The sequence below is a fragment of the Ovis aries genome, chromosome 19 (genome assembly GCF_016772045.2).
Source record: "Ovis aries strain OAR_USU_Benz2616 breed Rambouillet chromosome 19, ARS-UI_Ramb_v3.0, whole genome shotgun sequence".
Taxonomy (NCBI): domain Eukaryota; kingdom Metazoa; phylum Chordata; class Mammalia; order Artiodactyla; family Bovidae; genus Ovis; species Ovis aries.
Window position 1 is genome coordinate 59,274,424 of NC_056072.1, and position 20,402 is coordinate 59,294,825.

Below are 20,402 nucleotides of genomic sequence, written 5' to 3' on the forward strand. Positions count from 1 at the left end.
TCCTGCCCCGTCGCACTAGCCTGGCCCCCACAACTCCCAGATACCCCATGGGTGCTCCTCTGGGAGGTGCCTTCCCTGGATATGGTTGCTCTCTCAAGGTCCAGGAGACCCCGGGGCCACCCAGGCTGCCTAAGGGCCTGACGCTTCATGGATACCCTCAGCCCACTGGGTGCTGAGTCTGGGTCCCTCCTGCAGCCCCAGGCCCCTTAGGAGCCGCGGCAGTTCCTCTGACGTTCGCCTTGGGAGGGAGGGGGCGCCCGTGAAGGCAGAGGGACCAGCACGGCAAGTGGGCACCACGGGGCATTTATTTGCAGCTGCCAACCGGGCAGCCTGGGGCACCCTGAGCCTTTCAAGATGGCTCTTCTGGCGAGAGGCATGGGGTGTGGGGACAGAGCCTGCCCAGGGCCTCCAGGGAGCGCCCAGAGGCGGAGGCATGTCTGGCACTGCAGCCTGGCCGGGTCTGGGGGCCGGCGGGCACTCAGGGAGACTGGACCATGCGCTTGTGGGCGTCGAAGACGTAGCGCTTGAAGGACAGGCTGAGGCCCACGGGCTGGGCAGGCTCCAGCCGCTCTGCCTCCTCCGGCTTGGCTGCCTCGCCCCGGCCGGCACGGCCCCGCTTCTTGAGGGCGGATGTCAGGATCTTCTTGGACTCGGGGCTCAGGCCACCTGCAAGGCACAGAGGGGGAGCCTGTCACTCCATCCGGTCCCCAACTCTGCAGTGACCCGCCCCGGATGGAGCCTGGCCCGCCCCCCCCATGGAGCCAGGACCCTGCAGCACTGGCCTGGCCAGGAACCCCCCAGCACCAGCCTGGCCCGCCCCCACATGGAGCCAGGACCCCCCAGCACCGGCCGGGCCCGCCCCCACATGGAGCCAGGACCCCCAGCACTGGCCTGGCCCGCCCCCACATGGAGCCAGGACCCCCCCAGCACTGGCCTGGCCTGCCCCCCCACCCCCAGTGGAGCCAGGACCCCACAGCACAGGCCTGGCCTGACCCCCTCATGGAGCCAGGACCCCCAGCACTGGCCTGGCCCGCCCCCACATGGAGCCAGGACCCCCCAGCACCGGCCGGGCCCGCCCCCACATGGAGCCAGGACCCCCCAGCACCGGCCTGGCCCGCCCCCACATGGAGCCAGGACCCCCAGCACCGGCCTGGCCCGCCCCCACATGGAGCCAGGACCCCCCCAGCACTGGCCTGGCCCGCCCCCACATGGAGCCAGGACCCCACAGCACAGGCCTGGCCTGCCCCCCCACCCCCAGTGGAGCCAGGACCCCCAGCACCAGCCTGGCCCGACCCCCTCATGGAGCCAGGACCCCCCAGCACTGGCTTGGCCCGCCCCTTCGGTTCCCCCGCCTCGCTCTCCCACCAATGCTGGTCTGGCCACCAGCCTGTCTGGCCTGGGGCTCAGTGAGGCTCCCACCAGCTCCCAGCCCCCTGCCCGCACCCAGCCTGTGCCCAGGCCCCTGGGGCAGCCCCGCGCTCGCTGGCCCTGTCTTCTCCTGCCGTGAATGGCCTGCTGCCCCGGGCGCTCACTCTGACTCTCACCCGAGACCCCAGACACTCTCTAGCCTGGGGTGACTCTGCGGGAGGCATCACGGTTCTGCCCAGGGACCCCGGGGGGTGGGAGGGTGGAAGGAGGGGCCGGTGAGCTCCAGCTGGTGCCCCTCCCTGGGTGCTGGCGGACGCTGTCCCCCAACTCCAGGCCAAGTGGGGCAGCCCCACGGCTCCCTGGCTCCTTTCGGCACCCAAGCCGGGTGCAGACCCGCTGTCTCCGCTGCTGGCTGAGCGACAGCAGAGCTCGCTTCCTGCTGGCACCCACCGCCCACTGCTCTCTGTCCCCGCAGCTGGTCCTGGGCCCTCGAGGGCTCACGACAGCTGATGCTGTTCCTCTGTGCGGAAGCCCTGCCCTCCCCGGCTCCAGGGCCCCTTTCTGCAGGGTTTGTCTTTACAAGAAGCCTGCCTGGGGGCAGCAGGGTGCAGCCTCTTCATGGGCTGCCCCGGGAGAACGGGCTGAGGCTCCGGCCAGCCCTGCACCAGCGGGCACCCCAGGGCCAGTCACTCCCCTTCTGTGAGCTCCGCGACCCTGCTGGGGGTCCTGGTGGGAGCGAGCTGTGCCCTCCCCCTCTGGGCAGCGAGGGTACCGGCAGGCCGCCGTGTCCCAGCGCAGGCCCTCACTCCTAACACACACACAGGGGCTCCATCTGCCCCAGACCCCCGGCTGGGTGTCAGGAGCCTGCGGGGTGGGGGTGGGCGCCCCCTGACCCACCTGTGCCGGCGCCTGGGGGGTCCTCCCCTCCCCGCCCGGGCGCTGGCTGGCTCCCCGAGGAGCGGAGCCCTGCGTCACACCAGGAGGACCCCTGTCCCCCCCACCCCACATGCCTGTGGGGAGCGGGGCCTGAGGGGCTGGGCTGGGCTGGGCGGGTGTGTGAACTCTGGGCCACGTCTGGGGCTGAATGCGGGCGGCCGCCCCCAGCCCATCACCTGGGGGCAGGGGTGTGCACCCGAGGCAGACTGTGGGAGATGGCGCTGCACTGGACCCACGCGAGGAGCAACCGTGGGGCGTCTGGGACGGGGACGGCCGCAGACTCAGCTGGGGCGGCCCTGCCCTGCACGGGGGCTCCGCCTGCCTCTCCACTGCGCGGGGGGCCGGGCGCTTGGTCGACGAGGCTCCGGGACCGAGTGGCCGAGGGGCCCACTGCCCCGGGGAGCCAGGCTCCTGCTGGGCAGCGGGTTGAAGAACCGCAGGCCTTGGGCCAGGGCGCGGGGCGTGGGAAGGGCCCTGGGCCAGCCCTCCCACAGGCGCCAGGCTGGCAGGTGCCCTCTGCCTCCGGGCTCCTCCTGCAGGGCGGGGGCTGGCACCCACCCTGGAGGACAGCATGGGCGCCCGGGCCCTCTGGTACTGCGAGGTCTGACGGCTGCCAGGGAGGGGGCTCCCGGGGTTGGCGCCTGGCGGGGAGACAGGCGCGGCCCAATCTGCGGGCCATCTCGCTGTGAGGGCTCTTATTACCCACGGCACAGACCTCGCACCGCCCAGAGCAGCGGAGCCGGGAGTCTACCGGGTGCTGGGAGGACGTGGTGTCTCTCGCTGCTCTCTGCTTCGTTATGGGGCGGCCTGGACGCGAGGCCAGCGTGCCGACCAGCAGCGCGCGTCCGCTGGGGCAGCTGGCTGTTGGGGTTCCTGGCAGCGCTACTGGGAGCCGCCTTGTTTCAGGGTGGCCTTTCCCCTCGGCCGAGAGGCCAGTGGCATGGACGGAGGGCAGGTCAGGGCGTCGGTGGTCGCCTGGAAGCCTGTACACAGTGCTCCTGGCCTGGGAGACGCCGGGGGCGCGTTCTCAGAGCTCAGGTCTGAGAAGGGGCAGGCAGGAAGCAGCAGTGAGACGGGAGGGCGGCCTGCAGGCCAGCGGGGATGGTGCTGTGGGCTGGCTGCCCCGCGAAGGACTAGGGGGACCCGGGGGCCCGGCGCCACGCACTGGCCACCTGGAAGTGCTGAGGGCCGCATCTGAGCATCCAGTCCTGGGGGGAGCGTGACGCCTGGGGACAGCAAGCGCCTGGCCCCGTGCTGGTGGGGCTGTGGGGCCAGGGCTCCGGGGGGACCGCGGGCTCCATGTCCGCAAGGTGCCCCCCAAGTCGGGCTCACGAGCAGACAGGAAGGGTCTCAGCCGCTGAGGCCAAGTTCTGGTGGCCCTTCCCACCGCCTGCCTGCACAGGAGGCGTCCCCAGAGCCACCCCAGGACCACCGCCCTGGGCGACTGCTGACCGGGGGCCGCCGTGCGGACCTCTGCCCAGGAGACGGCGCCTCTCCCCTCCTTTGCATCCCGGGTCCTGAGTGTGACCCCACGGCCACCACACCAAGGGCGCCGCGTCTGGACACGTGCCCTGCCCTTCCTGACTCCTCCTCAGCCACCATCCCACCCAGGCTGGCTGGCAGCTCAGGAGCTCCCCGGCAGCCGGTCTGGGGCGAGGGCGGGATGGGGGTCTGGCCTGCGACTGCAGGCGGGTGTGTCGGATGAAACCAGAGAGTGGGTGGGGTCCTGCCTGGGTGTGCAGGGCAGCAGACCAGGGGGCCGCCCAGCGGGAAACGCCACCCACCGGGCAAGCGGCCCGTCCGTGACCCGGCGGGGGCGGGGCGGGCAGGAGGGAGGGCCGCCAGGCTCCAGGCTCTCACAGCGCCTGAACCCCGGGCTCAGGGGGTCCCTGCTCCTTCTCCCTAAACCCGGGGACTCTCGGAGCCCAGCGGCCTGCCCCACCCCCGACCAGCAGCCCGGCGGCCTGGGGGCGACAGGCGTGACCCTGGGGGCGATGCTGCTCCCCGCGGCTCCCCCTGGGGACACTCTCCCAGGGCCGGGCGTGGCCTTTCTCACCGAGCGCCAGCCCCACACAAAGGCACAATGGGCCGGAGGCCGCTGGCCGGGCCGGGCTCGGTCATCAGGGAAGAATGTGGCCGTGCTGTTTCCCAAGGCCGGGCCGCGGGTGCCGCCCGGACGTGGCCATCAAAGCCGCCAAACTGCCTCCAGCTGCTGGCCTGGCTTTCATGTCGGGGCCAGCCTGGGCGAGGGGCCTCCACGCGGGTGGGCGGCTCGGGTCACCGGCCCACACAGTGGCCCCCCTCGGCCGGCTCAAGTCCAGCCATTCCCAGGGCAAGCAGCTCCGGGCAGAGCTGAGACGCCACGGCGGGGGCGGGGGGACCTTTGGGGGGGGTCACATCGTGGGGTGACGGGGGTTGGGGAGCTCAGAGGGACACAGAGACCGTGAGTTCAGCCAGAGCCCCACTCTGGACGGGGTGGGTGTGGCTGAGGCCACTTAAGATGGGGCCCAGGCTGGCCGGGGCCAAGGAGGATGGGCCGCCAGGCAGGCGGTGGAGTGTAGGAGGCTAGCGAGCTCAGCGCGGGGCAGGCGGGGTCGCCTGACCCCCCTCCTGCCGAACCCCGATTCGGGGGATGGCAACTTTGGATGGAACACCTCCTCTAGGAGGCCGGCTGCTCACGTGCTCCCAGCCTCCAGCTTGGCGGGCTGGGCGGAGGGGGCCCAGTTTCCCTCCTTTCCCGTCCTGCTATGGACCCCGTATGTAAACAAAGATGCAATTTGCTTTAAAAAGATAAGGTGATTAAGCTTTTATCAGACGTGTGCTCCACCGTCCCTGCGACAAAGGGAAACGGGGAGGCGGCAGCGGCGACGGGCCCATCTGAGGCTCCCATGCTCAACGGGTCCTCGCGGCCCTTTGACGGGCGGAGGCGAGGCAGTGGGCGCCTGCACCCCTATTTTGATGTCTTAATGTTGCCTAATTCCTCCTTTAATTTATATTAAGCTTCTTAGCAGCAATGATGAATTCTTCAAAAACAAAAAAGGACCCTTTGCAAAAATCTTCCTCACACTGTGTAAATTGAAATTACAATGCAGCCAAGGCTTTGGCGACCGGGGGTGTGTGGGGAGGGAAAGCAGGGTGCCGTGCGGAAGGAAGGACTTTGTTTTAAGGTGAAAAAGAAAACCATTCTCAAGTGGGAAATGACTTGGCTGCGAGCATCAGAGGGTGGGTCGCGGGGGCGGCCTGGGCAGAGGGGCCCGCGGTGGCCTTCAACGGGCACAGCTGGTGTGCGGCTGCTGGGTGCCCGGGAACCCCGCAGCACCAGCAGCGGCTCCCACTCGCCTTGGCCAGGGCAGGCGTGACAGGGCTGTTCCTGGGCTGAGGTCTGGAGCCCCAGGCGGGCCTCGGACCCTGCAGCGGTGATGGGCACCCCGGTGCGGGGGAGAGCAGGCCTGGGACCGGCCTCCTGGCAGGAGCCTCCAGGCTCTCGGGCCAGCTCCCTCTCTGATCTGCCCATGGGTCAGCAGCCAGAGACCCTTCCAGAACAAAGACCCGCGCGCCCGTCTCGGCAATCCTCAGCCGCTCCTCAGGCTGGTGTCCAAGCTCTCCAGCCCAGCCGTGCCAGCCGTCTCCTGCACACCTGTGTGCCCACACCCACGGCTTCGCCCCCACCCCGCCCAGCCCCTCTTACCCCCGCCCAGCACCCCCAACCACAGCGACCGCCCCCGCCCCGACACACACAAGTTCTGAAGCAGGCCGGTCTGCAGAGCACACACACACACACACACACGCACTGTGAACACACACCTCCAACAGGAGGCCCCAGAGGCAGGGCCACCGCTGCGGAGGCTCTGGTCAGCTCCCGGTGGCCACGCGCTGGCCTCCCCCCGGCCCTGAGCGGGGGGCTCCCGGGTCGGGATGAGCCAGCTCGGGGCACACACCCACCAGCCCTGCCTGCAGAAGCCCATGCTGGTCACGAACCCTCCTGCGGGGGCCTCCTCCACTCACAGCCCCCCGAGGCTGGCGGGCACGGGCCTGGGACCCGGTGGCCCCACCAACACAGTCCCCACTGGCAAGAAAGCTGAATCTGAACCCTCCAGACACTCACTCCCTAAATGCGCACTCTAACAGCAGTTAATCTTCAATTAAAATACCTAGAGCAGAAACTACGATAACTGGTTTAAAAGGAAGAGCTTATTGACAATAAAAGTCTTCTTCATATTGCTTTTCTTAAAAAAAAATTCCACTTATTAAAACTGTCATTTTTATGAGTCGGGAAAAAGCCTCATCCGGGGTAAAGAAGGGGCACAAAGGCTGAGGTGGTCGGCTCCAGGGCCCACGGGTGGCAGTCTGATCACGTACCGGCCCCAGCTCCAACGCGGGCGGGTGGGCTGCAGTCCGGACTGCCACAGGTGCTTGGGGGTGACAGCTGGGTCCCAACACACTCCTGCCCGGAACACAGGGGCTCCGGGGTCCACCCTCCCTGGCCGGGGCAGAGCGGGCTGGCTGGCTCTCACAGGCCCAGGGGAGGCAGGTGTTGGGGGTGCCCAAGCGTGCCCTCCAAGGCTGGTGGCACGGTCACTGTGTCCCCAAGGCACGGCTCTGACAGCCATCCGCCACGTGGCCGCAAGGGTCCCCGACCCTGGGCACCTGGCCCGGGCCAGTGACACCTGACTCTCGACGCATCAGGGTTCCCCTGCCCTCACGTTATCTGGTCACCCACCGCGTCTGGCCTGATTTTTGACCCTCTCTCCACCCCTCCAGCCTGGGTCAGACCTTCCTCCTGGAGCCAGGACCCCCAGTCACCTCCAATCCTGCCCCTCAGAAGGCATCCCGTGCCCCACCCAGCGTCCCCTAAACCCCCGTATTCTGGGCAGCCGAGCCAGAGTCCCTTCCGCCTGGGACAGCCCTCCCCAGGCCACCTCCCCGCCCCCTTCAAGCGAAGCTCAGTGCCGCCGCCTCCAAGAAGGCTCCCACCCTGCCCAGGCGCAGTAGTCCTGTCTGTGCACAGGCAGAGGCAGCTGGGGGCTCCTTCCTGGGGCTCGCGTTCCAGGAGCAGGAAGCAGCCTCCACGGCGTCTCTGAACTACGAGGCCCACAGGAGCTCGGGGGATGCAGAGTGCTCAGGGCCGTGTCCAGCAGCACGGAGCAGGGACGGACACAGCCCATCAGCCCCGCCGGGGCCCACCGGGCACGCGTGACTGCACACAGAGCCGGGCTCTGCCCTCGGCGTGCACACAGCGTGCGTGGACGCCTCTGCAGGGCACACACCTCTCGCCCGGGCTCTGCCCTCGGCGTGCACACAGCGTGCGTGGACGCCTCTGCAGGGCACACAGCTCTCGCCGCCGTGGGGGATGGGGCTGCAGCAGAGTGCTGGGCAGCACGCTGAGCTCCGGGGGGCAACGGGGTGCGGCTCAGCCCGCGAGGGGCTGGAAGGAGCCGGGGGCTGTGCAAACCCACCCCCGTCAGCCCAGCGGACGGCTCCACGGGGGCGGCAGGTGCCCAGCGGGACCCCGAGCCCGTTCTCCCATGGGTGCTGTGAGCGGGCCTGACTGCCCTCCCACGAGGCCAGGGCGGCAGTGGGGACTGGAGTGAGTCTTCCTCTCCCGCTCTCCTCCGCGTCCAGGCTCACCCCGGCGCACGGCGAGGGCACGCAGGGAGAGGGCAAGAGTTGAGAGGCAGGAATTCATGAGCTCAGAGAGCTGCCGCCTTTGCTGGGGTGGGGGTGGGGGCTCCCTCTGCCAAAACAATAATTAATTTTTTTTTAAAGCAGCTACAAAGCCATGATTAAGCTTAGGGCCCTAAAACAAGCCCATAAAATCGAAAAATATTTATCTGGAAGGGTGGCAAGTCCAATAAAAGTTTTATGAATGTTTTACAACTGCCCTGTCAGGAAGCTGGCCTCTCAGTCACCCCCCTTCTAAGGAAAGACGACACACACACGCGAGTGCACGCACGGGCACAGACACACTCACACGGGCACGAACTCACACGGGCACGGACGTACACGGGCACGGACTCACACACAGGCACAGACTCACACTCACAGGCACAACTCACACGGGCACAGACTCACACACATGGGCACAGACTCACACTCACGGGCACAGACTCACACTCATGGGCACAGACACACACAGGCACAGACTCACACTCATGGGCACAGACACACACAGGCACAGACTCACACACACGGGCACAGACTCACACTCATGGGCACAGACTCACACACACGGGCACAGACTCACACTCATGGGCACAGACTCACACTCACGGGCACAGACTCACACACACGGGCACAGACTCACACTCATAGGCACAGACTCACACTCACGGGCACAGACTCACACACACGGGCACAGTCTCACACACAGGCACAGACCCACAGTCAGTCACAGATTCAGACACAGGCACAGACTCACACTCACGGGCACAGACTCACACAGACACAGACACTCATGGGCATAGTCTCACACTCATGGGCATAGTCTCACACACACGGGCACAGACTCAAACTCACATACATGGGCACAGACTCACACACACAGGCTAGACACACACTCAAAGGCACAGACACACAGGAGTGCGGACTCACACGGGCACACACTGGCGGACGCACAGGCTCAGACACGTCTGGCAGAGCTGTGGCCTGCACCGCTCCTGCCGGCTGGGGGCTCCGCTGGGCCTGGGGCTGCAGGGAGGGGGGCCTAAGCCAGGGCCCGGGCAGCGGTCAGGCTCCCGCCCTCCTCCAGAGCCGCGGGCTCGCTGGTGGCTGCAGGCTCTGCCCTTGGTAGGCAAGGCCCAGACCCCCAGTGGGCTGCAGGGAGAACGGTTCTGTCAAGGTCAGCACAGGGCCACCAGGAGGCAAAAGGCTGCCAGGCTTGTTCTTCAGGTCTGGGAAGCGGGGGCCGGGAGCCTGGTCAGGGGAAGAGATGGGCGCAGGGCCCAGCGTTGGGGGACGTGGCCAGGGGTGCCCACAGCAGCCCTGCCTGGCTCTGGTGGCAGCTCCGTCCTGAGCTCGTGGACTAAGGCCCCGCCGACCCCCTGCTCGGGGCTGACCCCTACATCAGGGGCTGGCTCGCCTGGAGACAGCGCTTCCCCACGAGAGCCCCGCGTTCCTCCCACTCCAGGCCCCAAGGTGCTCTGAGCCCCGTTACAGACGGGAAGGGGCTGGCAGCAGAGGTGGGGCCGGCACACAGCAGCCAGCCTCCGCTTGAACGCTGCGGTGTCCCTTTGCCCTCGCCCTGGTCTTCCCACAGAGCCTGACACTTAGGGCCGAGCTGTGTGGCTCCAGAGCCCACCGACTGCGTTCTCCACGAGGTGGGGACCAGGCCAGCTGGTCGTGGGGGCCCCCGGGAAAAGCCCACCTGTGCTCAGAAGGGTGGCAGGCGGACGGGTGGGCTGGTGAGGACACCCCGGGGACGCAGCACCACGTGGGTCCCACCCTCAAGGCCCAGGCCGGAGCCACAGAAACCTCGGCAACGCTGCCTGTGCCAGGGACACGGCCGCAGAGGTGGCACGGGAGCATGGCGAGGGGCTCCCGGTCGGGGCAGGGGCAGGGCTCGAGCATCTCGCTGGTCTCGGGGGAGCCTCTTCCCATCTGGCTGGTTTCGGGGGAGCCTCTTCTCATCTGGCTGGTTTCGGGGGAGCCTCTTCTCATCTGGCTGGTTTCGGGGGAGTCTTCTAATCTCGCTGGTTTCGAGGATTTCTCTTTTCTTCTCTGTGGCCAAAGTTTTTCCAGGGTTAAAAATAACCTTTTTTTTAGAACATCAAACATTGGTTAAAGGCGAAAGGGGTGCAGGGATGCGCTCTGCTGGGGGCCATCCGTCCACTGTGGATGAAGGAGTGGGAGGCTGCCCTGGCCTGAGGCACTGCTACCGCACACTGTCCAAGGCACCCAGAGGCCATGGACTCGTCCCCGACCCCAGAGACCCGGCTCTGCATCGAGGAGCTGGGAAGAAGCGTCGGGCGCTGTGGGGACACGGATGGGCTGGCCTTGGCCGGGGGCAGGACGGAGAGAGGACAGCCCTCAGCCCCAGCTCTCGCGCTGCTGGACAGCCTCCCAAGCAGCCCCGGCCTGCTGGTCATAGGCCCCCAGGGGCCCTTCCCCTGGGGCACAGGGAGCCGTGGCGCAGCCTGTGGGGACGGCCAGGGGCCCGACTGGGTGAGGGGCCGGCAGATGGTTTCTGTCCACGGGGCCATGCTTATGTTAATTGCAGATATTTTTACCGTATTGTGTTACTCCATCCATCTTTGTGAACGGTCCGTCTTGTAAAATTCTTTTAATGATGTTATTTTTTCTTGCCTATCTTCATCATCTGCAATTATTTATAATATCATTGTCTTTGTTTCAAATGCTGGGTATAAACATTGTTGTAACAGTTCTTCGATGGGGTTCATATAATTTTTACAATTGCTTAGAAGTGCTTCACTGGCCAAAGAGGGACGAGGCGGGCCATTCTTCTGGGGGGAAGAGGCACCCCAAGGGCTCCCTGCGCTCGGTGACATGGCCCCCCAAGTCAGGATGCTCCGGAGAGGGCGGCGTGCGGCTGGCTCGGGACCGGGCCTCTGAGCTGCTGTCCCTGCAGACGGAGCCAGAGCCCCACAGGCCCCTGTCGGGTGAGACGCCAGGGAGAGACGGATGGTTTGTTCTCGCTTTACAGGGATTTTCTGAAGCCTCAGCGCTCGCCCCTCACCGCTCTGCAGCCTCTTTTCTCCCTGCCAGGCTGCTTTATGGAGTCTCCTCTGCCGGCTGGGGACAGGACCTGGTGGGAGGCTGCTGACTGCCTGGGGATCCTCCTGGGGGGTCCCCGCACCTCAGGGTCGCTGCCCTGAGGCCGCCGGCTTTGGGCCCGGGTGGGGCTCCCTGGGGACTGTGCAGGCTCCCTGGAGCACCACCCCACACACCACAGACCCTGGCCTCCTCTGCTCAAATACGCGCAGGGGCCCCTTCTGGAGTAAGCCCACTTCCCTCCCAAGGCTCTCACCGAGCCCACTGCCCCCTGTGCCACCCGCCTTCCCTGACGGCGCGGCCCCAGAGCTGGGGCTTGGGGCCCTCGTGGGCACTGCCCTCGGGCCCAGGCCGTCTACGGTCTAGCGATGGGTGACTCATCCTTCCAGGTGGGAGGAGCCCGTGACCCTCACTGCCTCCCCGGCCTCTCGATGGTGGGGCCCGGGGGCAGCAGGGGCTGCCTCCCGTGACTCTGGGACCCCTATGACCCTGGAGCCATGGCTGACGACGGCCCAGGTCCGGGCTTGGTGCAGGGGTCTGAGCTGGGGGTGGTCTCTGTGTCTTTGGCCCAGAGCTGTGGACGCACCCGCCAGGCTCGTTCAGTGCACTCCGCGCGGGAGAAAGCTGAAGAGGACAGTAGCCTCGCGCAGCCTCCCAGCGCCATGCTCTCACTGGGTCTCTTTTCTTTTCTCTGCAAGACTTCCCTTTCACGTGGTCAGGCGCCTCAAAGGTGACATCAGCCGTTGGCCATGTACCCTCGCGGGGCTCCTCCGGGGAGGTGACGCTCCGGGCTGGGCACGGTCCTGCTGGGTCCTCCTCCCTGGAAAGGCCCTTCCAGGAGAGGGTGGCTGTGCAGAGGCGCCATCCTCAGGGGCATGAGCTGGCATGTGGGGGTTGCTGTGCCTTCTCTGCTGACGTGCGGCGCCGACAGGTGTGAAATCTGAGGAACGTGAGTGTTCAGCACGCTTTTCTTTCCGCTTTTCCCTCTGGGTCAAGTTATTTAAGAGAGTTGGGAAGGAAAAAAACGCTCACAAAAGACCCATCTTACAGATGGGGAAACTGAGGCTCAGGAAGGTTAACATTCCAGCCAGGCTTTCAGGCGGGTCTGGTAGGCCGCAGGCCCTTGCTCTTTGCAGGAGCCCCGTCCCTGCCTCCTGGGCACACAGGGCTGCAGAGCCCGCACACGCCCAGCCCACGGTGCCTCAGAAAAGGCTGGCGGCCCATGGTGGGCGCCCCTAAGAGGGTGGCCCGAGCTCAGAGGGTGCCCGAGAATCCACTCCAGGCAGCGTGTACGGGTGGGACTCAGTGTCTGGGGTGTGTGAATGGGCAGGGCGCGTCTCACAGGAAAGGAAACAGTTTCACTTTGAACGCAGAGGGCCGGCGCAGCCCGAAGGCCCACTGTGTGGAGCCTGTGGGGAGACGACCACATCGTGACCAGGACGCCAGGGACGCCCCACCCCCGGCACCAACGTGAGCTTCCACCTCCCCGGAGCGCGGTCTCCTGTGCCGCAGCGGCCTCCGCCTTCCCCCCCTCCCTCTGCCTTCTCAGACCGTCGTCCGAGGGATGCTTAGAACTGTGCATCCGGTCGAGACCTGCCTCTGACCCCGGGCTGACCCCGCGGTGGCTCCGGGACCCCTGCACCCCTGGGCGCTGCCCCACGGCCAGGCTCCGGGTCCCTCGGAGGCATGACCCGCAACCCGGGCAGGGTCACTGGGAGCCAGCAACGTGGAAATGGACGGGGGGGACCTTTGTCACTGCTGGCCACGCCCCCTACCCTCACCACCCTCCGCCCAGCGGGTCCCCAAGCTGTCTCGCAGGGAGGGCCTTGGCCTTCCGGGCCTTCTGGACGGAGGTGGCCCTTTGGAAGGGGCAGTTTTGTCAACGCAGGCCCTTCAACCATGAGGCACCAGACTTTGGGGGAAGCTCCTCAGGTGTCATGGGGAGGGGCCGTCCTGCGAGCCCGTTCAGCTCTGAGGTCTCGGAAGGCAGCGTCCAAGGCTCCACAAGGCGCTGCTCCCGTACTACAGCTCAAAGCCGACACGTGACTCTGACGCCCCCGCGTCCGTCCTGAGGCTCAAGTAGGAGCCACGGGTCGCGGTGGGCAAACACAGCCCAGAGACAGGCTTCCTGTAGTTCAGACCATTTCAGGTTTTCATCAGGAAACTCCACACACAGGGCGTCAGATGGAGCCCGACTCCCAGGCCAGCGTTCCCCCGGTTCCTGCCTCTCGCTCTCACCTGCAACCCGGCCTCTGATACCCGGCCTGTCCCATGGGCTGCGCGGTCCCACGCGAGAGGCCCAGTGCGCCTGGGGTGGGGCAGGACACCCAGAGGACTCCCTGGCCTCCTTCCCGGCCTGCGGAGCCAGCGGGAGGCCACCGGCTGGCACAGCGGGGCCCCAGGCAGCAGACCCGCGCTGCAGCCCCACGGGGACAAGGCCTGCCTCAGAGCCAGCCGGAGGCAGGGATGGGGTGGCAACCCCGACCCCAGGGAGCCGCGTGCCCCCTGAGCTGCTGGTCTGAGTGGCTCCATGCCCCGCACAAGCCAGGTGATGTGCCCTGGGTGCTTAGACCAGACGCAGTGCCCACAGCCGCCGTCTCCAGGACCCGCTGGCTCTTGGGCACAGGGCAGTGGGGGCAGAGGCCATGAGGCCCCGCGGGCTGAGCCTGGCAGGGTGACAGCTCCCGCGAGCGGGAGGAAACCGCCACTCACCAGGGATGTGGACCTTGAATTTGCCGCTCTGTCCAAAGGCGCTGTCGATGACGCCCAGCTCGCCGGTAGACAGGTGCACCCTGAGTCCCACGAACAGCTGGATGTTGGTCTCCTTCTTGAACAGGGAGCGGCCGATCACGCTGTGGTCATCCAGCACCTGTGCCCACCCGCCCGGGGAGAGTGTCAGTGCCAGGGGACGGCCGTCTGCCACGTGCACGGGCGGTCAGCCCGCGTCACCACTGATGACCAGCGCCCTACGCCACCACCCGCAGGGATCCACAGAGGTGGCGAGAGCCCACAGCAGTCCCGCCCGCCCGGCCTGGAGCCGACAGCTCCTCAGGAAGGCCAAGGGGTGCCGCCCACTCCCGAGCCCGCCCCGCCCGCACTTCGGTGACCTCCCACCTCCAGGCCCCCTGTCAGCCCCACTCCGCGGCCTCTGCAGAGAGGGGGAAGGGGTGTGCACGCGCGTGTAAGCACCAGGTCTACCAGGCCTCGGAGTGCCAGGGAGGCCTCCTCCTGCCCTCTGGGCCCTGGGCGCTGCCTGGGCAGCATGCGGAGGCAGGCATGCGGTCAGCGGGGACCTCCTCCTAGGGCCCCACAAGCCAGGCTCAGGAGCATCGCACTTCTGCCCACGATGCCAAGATTTGGCCAAGCACCCGGATGGGTTGCTCTGAAGAGCATAAACTGCCCCACTTACCCTAAAAACCTTGCAGAAAAACACAGCCCACCCGACTAGATTCATCAGCCAGATACCAGGCACACGCCCCACCCCTGCTCCCAGTGACGGGTGGACGGGACACAGGCCACGTGGAGAGCCACCAGCCTCACCCCCATGGGAGCTGCTCCGCGCCCTCCACGTGGCAAGGCTGTATGAGGGTGCCCAGGCCTGCTGCACATGGACGGCGCAAAGCAGCTTCTCCGGCCCCTAGAACTGGGTAGTCCAGGTGAGCAGGCGTCACCAGCCTCAGGGCGAGGGTGCCTGTCGCCTCCGCAGGCCCCCAGCTGAACCCCTGCAGAAGGGCCTGAACGTGAAGCCCTGTCCCAGCCTCATGGGGGGCCTAGTCAGCCAGCAGGGCCAGGACGACAGCCAAATGGACCCGTGGGTCTGGGCCAGCCGTGCGCGTCCCCGCCTGGGGCCAGTCCCGAGCTCGGCATCACTGCTGAGGCCGCTGGCCAGAGCAGGGAGGTCCTCAGAGCCCCTTGGACCCGCAAGCCCTTGTCTGCAAGGGTTTTCCTGAGCTCAGGGACAGGATCTGAGTCGCTTGCCGATGCGGGGGTGGGGGAACAGCGGGGACAGATGCCCGCCGGGGAGCCAGGAGGGGCCAGGGCACCCTCTGCACCTGGCACACAGCCTCCAGAAGTGATGGCCGTGGGTCCCAGCAAACCTCTGCCGCACGGCTGGCGTTCAGTGACCCCTGGGGTCAGAGGACGAGGCCTCCGGTCAAGCTCGTCTCCACAGGCTCCCAGCCTCAGCGGAGCCGTTGGGGATCAGGCACCAGCACATCCCACCGGGAGGCCGGCTTCCCCATGAGCCCACCCCGGGATGTTGGCCAGGGCCCACGCTGAGCCTTGGCAGTGAGACGGTCCGAGGGGCCGCAGCGTCCACAAAGGACCCACCTGGGTGGTCGGCCCTGGGCCGTGGGCTGCTCCCCAAGCGCAGCAAGCCTCTCACGGGGTCCACCAGGCGCGGCCCCTCCGCCCCAGCCCCCAAGTGGGACTCGGCTGCAGTGCACCTATTTACGTCGTCACGCGAGTCGGTCTCTGGCTGGCTCCGCGGCGTGGCCTGGGACTTGCCAAGTCCTGAGGCGACTGTCCTAACTCCAGCCGGAGGACGGGCGCCGGGATGGGGGACCACTGGAAGGGGGCCTGGTCCACGTCCCCCGGCCCCGCAGCCTGTGCCCAGGGCTTTGCTGAGCCTTGGGGGCTTCTTTCAGAAGGGCTCCTGGCAGGAGGGGGTGCTGGTGTCCGTGAGAACAGGGGAGACCCAGCAGCAAGACAGCCGCCCAGGGGCCAGGACCTCGGCCGCAGAAGCTGAAGCTGGGGGCAGCGGGGGCTGCAGGTGTGGGTGCTCCTCTGAGCACCCGGGGCCAGCAGGGCGAGGTGCCCAGCCTGCGGAGGACGGGCACCGGGAGGGCCCTCAGGCCGCCAGGACCGGCAGTGCCCAGGTCCCCGGACGAAGGCGTCCAGGCTCGTCTGTCCTTTCCGGCTTAGGGAGCACACTGCCACGACCACGCCATCCCCAGCGCCAGGTGGGGTGGCCCGGCCCCTCCCCAGTCTCCGCACCCCATCCTGGGGGCACAGGACACGTGTATCCCCTGCAAGGTGGTTGTAAGGAAGACACAGGGTCTCTGGGGACGACTGGCCCAATGTAACCCCCCTGGGCAAACCCAGGGGTGGAGACTGACCTGCAAGTCACCTCACTGTGTCCGGCAACTTCCAGAGGCCTCGGGGCTCGGCTCTGGCCCGATCGCCCACTAACAGGACACCTAGGCCCACTCCTCAAGACCGAGGCCTGCCCAGCACCCAGGGCGCCAACCCGCAGGGACAGGCCCGGTGTCCACGGCCCTGACTCACGGACCCTGCCTCGCTGACTGTCCCCATCCCTGGGCGCCGACGTGGGTGAAGCTCCTCTGGTGCCAGTGAAGGGGCACCAAAGCGCCGTGTTCCGGGATGAAAGGTGGGTGGACACTGCTGGGCACCTCTCACAGGCCAGGCTCGCCCCTCGGGCCAGGCCCTCCCACGCGCGGTCTCACCAGCTTTCCACCAGCTCCATTAGAGAGGCCACAGCTTCTGGCTGGGGGCGGGGGGACTGGTCCACAGCTGGGCCAGGCCAGCACCTGCTCGGGACATCGGATCCAGAGCCAGCACTTTCCACCACGGCCAGCCGCTCTGGCCCTCTGTCTATACAGAAAAAGCCATTTTCAAAGGGGGGCCAACAGACACGGGCTATCAGATGCCGTGGGGAAGGCAGGGGAGACCTGGGCACTGGGCGGGGCCAGCACTCGCGGGCGGCCATCTGATCTCCCCGAGGCGGGGCCTGCTCGGCTGCGGCTCCAGGAGAGTCTCGATTTCCCTGAGCGGCCTGGGAGCCGGGTGGGGCCTGGGGGGCTGCAGGCAGTGCTGCCGGACAGCGAAGAGCCCGCACTGGCCAGAGGCAGTCTCAGGCCGGCTGCGCCCGGGCCGGCGTGCTCCCCAGGGCCCCGGGCACAATTAGCGAGCCGTCAGCAGTGGAGCGGGGCGAGCTGGGAGCCTCGGCAGAGCCGCCCAGACTTCAAAGCCGGCCAGCGCGCCCAGTGGCGTCTGCGCGTCCACACTTGGTTGGGCCGATGCTGCGGGCTCCTCTGCCCAGCCCGCAGGCCCTGCCCGTCCGGCGCCAGCGGGGGCCAGGCCCAGGGGGGCCGGCACACCCAGGCTGACCCCAGCATAGTGGAGAGAGAGGTGCCAGCTGGGGACCCGGGCAATTGTGCCAGGAGGGAAGTGCAGGAGAGCAGAGGGGGCCTGGCGCTTGGGGCTAGCCCTGCCCACACGGCAGCCCCCCTGCCCGCGGCCCTGAGTGTGGGGGTGCACAGCCCCCGCTTCTCCAGAAAGGGAACTGAGGGAAAGAGACTGCCCAACTCCCGGCCGTGCCAACTCTCACTGAAACTTGTCTGCAGGCGGCCAGGGCAAAGATGACACTATGCCTTCCAGCGTGAGGCATGCAGAGCAGCGTGCGCCGAGGCCCCCGGGGGTCAGCGCTGGGGGCCAGCAGAGGACAAGGCACAGGGGGTCGGAGACGAGGCCACGCAACCCGCAGTCACGGGCTCCAGGGCCCTGCACACCCATCCCCATCACCCGCGGCTACACACACTCAGGGCTGCACCAGGACGGCCTCAGGCAGGCCCCGTGGGAGCCTGAGTTCCCGGCACCGGCGTCTCAGCGGGCGGTTCTGAGTCTGCACACACCGGCCGGTCCCAGGACCACCACGCCCGTCCCTGACCCCTGGACTCGACGCCAGGGAGCCACAGGGACTGGCGTCTGCTCAGGGCCCAGCGGGCGAGGGCTCCCAGGTGGGGCTGCAGGGACGGCTGACAGTGGGGGGCCGCCCAAGGAGCCGCCCACCTGCGCTGACCAGCTGGGCCAAGCAGCTGCAGGGCCCGCCTGTGTGCTGGCCTGGCTCTGCCCGGCCGAGCCAGAGGACGTGGACCCAGCTCCCCGTCTGAGGACCGCAGGCAGGAAGGCGTGCTCACCCGCTCCACGACGCCGTGCTTCTGCTTCAGCTTGTACACGCGCAGCGCAGGCAGGGCGCTCTCCGCGTAGTCCCTGTCTCCCAGCCCGTGCAGCAGGACACCGTGGAAGGCCAGGCGGCACGTGTTGGCGTGGATGTCGGCATCTAGCCTGGAGCCGATCACCAGGCACAGCCGCGGGCAGGTGACAGGCTTCTCAAACTCCACCAGGGCCCACTGCTGCCGGGGGCAGCAGCCTGCCGAGGCCTGGCCCGCCTTCTCGGTGGCCTCAGCCGCGTCGGCCTCGGCCGGGCCCGGGCACAGGTACTGCTCCTGGAAGAGGTACTCGCGGGAGAAGTCGAAGGAGTCCAGCACGGGCTCGCGGTCGAGGCTGTCGGGGGCGGGGCTGAAGAACATCACCCGGCCCATGACCGTCTCGTGGCCCACGGTGATGTGGAACTTGGCCTTGGTCTGCAGGGGCCCCCGGAAGTAGGGGATCTTCTCCACGGAGATGAGGGCCGCGTGGACCGTGTGCAGGGACTCGGGGGCGCATACCAGGCCGCGCTCCAGCAGCTTGGGGTCGAACTGGGTGACGCAGATGCCGAGCCGGTCCCCCTGCACGGCGGAGCTGACCGGCGTGTGGAACATCTGCATGGACTTCACTTTCCTCACCACCTGGGCGGCACAGGAGAGCAGGCTCAGAGTCTGCACCTCGGGGCGGGGCCCACCCCGAGAGGTCTCTGTCCCAGGGCTGCCAGCAGCCACGGGCTCCCGATCAGACGGCCCCGCACAGAGCAGGCCCCCGGGGCGCCCAGGCCTGGCTGGGGGTGGTGGTCACTGGAGCCTGACTGCAGCTCTGGGGCCCCTCTCGCCCCCTCCCACCCAGGCTCCGTCCTGCACTTTCTTCCCCAGCCCTCAGTCTAGCCTTGCTTTCCCAACCTCCCCCCCACCCCGCCCCCGCCTGCCTGGCCTCGCCCAGCTGCCTCGAAAGTGCAGGACAAACACGGCTGTCCAGACCCCACTGGGCAGAGCCCTGCCCCAGTGCCTCCCGGCCACGCCGCCCGCTGTGCCACCCCTGCCCGCTCAGACCCGTCCGCTGCCAGCCTGTGGGCTTCGCCGGGCAGAGCCACTCCTCATTCCCTGGACACGCGGGCCCCGGGACCACTGCGTGCTGGGCGCTGTTCCGGGCGTGGGGACAGGGCCAGCTGTGTCCGCAAAGAACGCAGCATCCAGAAACAGCACTACAGGTACCGTCGTAGCAACGGCGCCCATTAGCATAAACGGAACAGACACGTGGCGCTTGGTGTGTGTAGGTACGTGTGACCAACACCCACAGTCCCTGCATCATCCACGCCCTGCTCAGAGTGAACGATGCGGCATGATGCTGGGGCCCCGCGCTGCGGGCTGGGGGAGTCTGGTTGTGTGGGGGCAAAGGTCAGGGAAGACCTCTGCGGAGGCCATGTCTGAGCTGACACCCTGATCACAAGAGCCAGCTGTGCGGGGCCAGAGAAAGTCCACTCACAGCCGGGGCCCCTGGAGGTGTGGAGGCGGTGGGGGCTGCAGCGGGGGCGAGGAGTGGGGCGCAGCGTGACGGCACCAGGGGCGACGGATCTTACTTGTTCCCAAACCTTCACACGCCCACCCAGCAGCACACTTCTGCGCCCAAGGCAGCTAAATTAGGAGCAGGCGCAGAAAAGGCCCCACAAACGTGTACAGTGTGAGCAACGTGTCTGCAGAGACCCACGTCCAGGTGACGAGACCATCAGAGGACCTCTGCTTACAGCAGCAGCAGAGGGGCAGAAACCCCCGCCAACACCTCCCCACCGACACCCCCCCACCGACACCCGCGGCGGAAGGCGGCGCCGGCCCCCCACCGACACCCCCCACCGACACCCTCGCGGAAGGCGGCCCCCCACCGACACCCCCCACCGACACCCTCGGCGGAAGGCAGCGCTGGCCGCTAGGTTGCGGGCGCCCAGTCTACGAGGTCAGATGTGGAACCCCCGTCTCCTCCCCGTGGAGGAGGGCTGGGCGGAAAGAGCCTGGTCCTTCCCAGTGGAGCCTGAAAAGCCAGTGTTTGTTTAAAGACCATTAACCACCTAACCAGGAGGTCAGGGGGCAGAGAAAGTGAGAGGAGCGGTGTCAAAAGCCACCGTCAAGATCAGTCAGAAAGAGACACCCTGCACGGTTCGTGCGGGCGCCGGGACGCGGCCTTCCAGGAATGTGGCTCGGGGTGACCGGGTGACCTCGGAGAGATACCAGCCCTGCCTGGCGCGTGGGGCCCCGCCGGAGCCGTCCGCGGGCCTCACCCTGGCCGTGCTGCGGGCCTGCTCCCCAGCCCCGCAATGCGCTCACCGCTCTCCGCAGGGTCCTGTCCCTGCAGTGTGCCTGCCACACCGTGTGTGGGGGGCACCTGAGCCTCCACGGGGGAAGCGCCCGCAACACGCAAGGCGAGCA

At 67.4% G+C, this 20,402-nt stretch overlaps 1 protein-coding gene across 3 annotated transcripts in view; it reads right to left on the reverse strand.

The window, feature by feature from the left end:
* Nucleotides 1–287: 287 nt before the first annotated feature.
* Nucleotides 288–20,402, reverse strand: part of EEFSEC (eukaryotic elongation factor, selenocysteine-tRNA specific) — a 116,973-nt gene continuing 96,858 nt past the window's right edge. For all 3 annotated transcript variants that reach the window (XM_027957860.2, XM_027957861.2, XM_027957859.3), the window contains 3 exons: nt 17,970–18,620; nt 13,744–13,900; nt 288–666 (listed from right to left, as the gene is read on the reverse strand). In XM_027957860.2, the coding sequence (XP_027813661.1) occupies nt 479–666; nt 13,744–13,900; nt 17,970–18,620 (996 nt within the window). In that variant the 3' untranslated portion in view covers nt 288–478. The remainder of the gene's footprint in view (nt 667–13,743; nt 13,901–17,969; nt 18,621–20,402) is intronic.